The sequence below is a fragment of the Rhincodon typus genome, chromosome 33, assembly GCF_021869965.1.
Source record: "Rhincodon typus isolate 14 chromosome 33, sRhiTyp1.1, whole genome shotgun sequence".
In the NCBI taxonomy this organism is placed as follows: Eukaryota; Metazoa; Chordata; class Chondrichthyes; order Orectolobiformes; family Rhincodontidae; genus Rhincodon; species Rhincodon typus.
In genome coordinates, this window is record NC_063364.1 from 19,018,799 (window position 1) to 19,020,608 (window position 1,810).

The following is a 1,810-nucleotide window of genomic DNA, read 5'->3' on the forward strand; positions in this document are numbered from 1 at the left end:
GCTTGTGTTTTGACAACATGGAGGCGGCAGTGGGGTGACAGAGGCTGGGCTAGGCGGACAGACACGGGCGGGTGTCGGGGGGCTGCCTGCCGGCCGGTCGCAATCTCGTAACCGCAAACTGGGCCCCCTCGTGAGAAGAATATCGCGGATCAAAGCCGACTGCTTTTGGATTCCTCAACGGCGTTGGGGAGGGGGGTGGAGAGGAGGCCCTGGATGACATCTCCGCGGTGAGGGAGTGAGGAGAAAGGGGGGGGGGGGTGTCTCGTCAGTTATTCCCCCCCATCCTCCATTATCACCCCCCTTCGCCCGAGGCTGTGAGAGGATCCGAGAGGAAAGGGGCGATCACCCGGGTGACTGCATCGCCGACAATGAAGTCCGACCGAGGTGAGGAACATTTTCCACAACAATTTCTCGACAAAAATGGTGTGTGTTTTGTTAATAAATGTAATCCTGTTGAACATCGAGCCTGAGAAAGACGGATAAAATTCCAAAACGCTTCCACTTTAGTCATCTGACTTGCTAAGGGTCCCTTATGAATTGGATTTAATGGACAAGAAACTTCTCTAGGCTAGTTTGTTTTCTTTACTTTTTGAGTACTTCAGAGGTGGAGATACTTTAAAATACGTGTAAATGACGGCTACGTGTCAGACATGTCAGCAGAAAATAATCGCCTGGACGAGCCTCGATGAAAATGATCTAGTTTAGTAACTGAACTGAGCATGGGAGTAATTGTATTCCTACTGATCTTGCATCATGACAGCCATTTAAAGGGAAGCTGTTACTGCGGGAAGTATTGCCACTGCAAAGTTTTGACCACAGTTGTGTCCAACCCAGTTTTTCTCCCCTTTCACAACGATAGTCTTTGTAGTGAAGACCTGTTGCTTTCGTTTGAACTTTCCCTGCAGATGTCAGTAAGTTTGAAAATTCACTGCTAAGTACACCTCGGAATAATGCCATTTGTTACAAACGTGAGTAACTGAAACTTGAGTTGATCACAGATTGAGGGCTATGAGTTGGAACAAAAATTATAATTAGGAGAAAAATACCATGTTTTATCCTTCAGTCTATTATTCCATATATATACTACATGGAGTAAAGATATGTTAATTCCGTCACTGCCAAACCCCAAGAACAATTTCCTGAAATATGATCCCTACTGAAACCAGACTAAGGTGCTAGGCGCTGTATGATAATTTTCATTGATTGTCAAAGTGTGACTGTATATTGTGATTTTCATCTAAGCCATAGTTTACATGTTTTAGGTGTGTATGAAAAATAAAATCCAACTCTAACTTTCCTGTTTGATGTACTAAAATTCCGGGGCTGGTGCATTGAAATGACGCTGTGAATGCTGGCGAAGCTATGAGAGTTTAAGAAGATTTTTATCCTTTCACGGGATGTGAACTTAAGTGGAAGCAAATAACGCCTGTTTGTTTTCTGAGGAGAACTGTGTGAGCCAAAGGGCTGACTACGAACCTGCAATGGGAAAATCGCTACCTGATGTCGTAGGACTGCATTCAACTGAAATGCTGGCCTGTATCTCCTGAGTACGGAGGAGTCTTTCAACTAACAATTATTGAAATATATAGAACCATGTCTATAAGATGTAGATGATGTGCAAGAGGCAGAATGATTTCACCTTTTTCCACCACCCTTCCAGACTCCATTTTCCCCCACACTACCTCCACACCTCTCCTCCTCCCCACTGCCATTTTCACACCTCTGTTCCCTCCCCACCTCTATTCCCCAACCTCTTCGCCACTGTACCCCGACTTCTATCCTCCTTCCTCCACCTCAACCCCCAAGCCCC

The 1,810-nt window shown here is 45.6% G+C and overlaps 1 protein-coding gene across 3 annotated transcripts in view; it reads left to right on the forward strand.

Annotated features, from left to right (window-relative positions):
- The window catches only part of fam214a (family with sequence similarity 214 member A), a 95,454-nt gene that overhangs the window by 36,051 nt on the left and 57,593 nt on the right, over nucleotides 1-1,810 (forward strand). For 2 of the 3 annotated variants that reach the window (XR_007265406.1, XM_048615880.1), the window contains exon 1: nucleotides 10-384. The exons of the other annotated variant lie outside the window; for it this stretch is intronic. Coding sequence is in view for 1 of the 2 variants with exons in the window: in XM_048615880.1 (XP_048471837.1) it covers nucleotides 369-384 (16 nt within the window). In the remaining variant the exon portion in view is untranslated. Of the gene's footprint in view, nucleotides 1-9; nucleotides 385-1,810 lie in introns of those variants that run through there. 3 annotated transcript variants of the gene reach the window in all.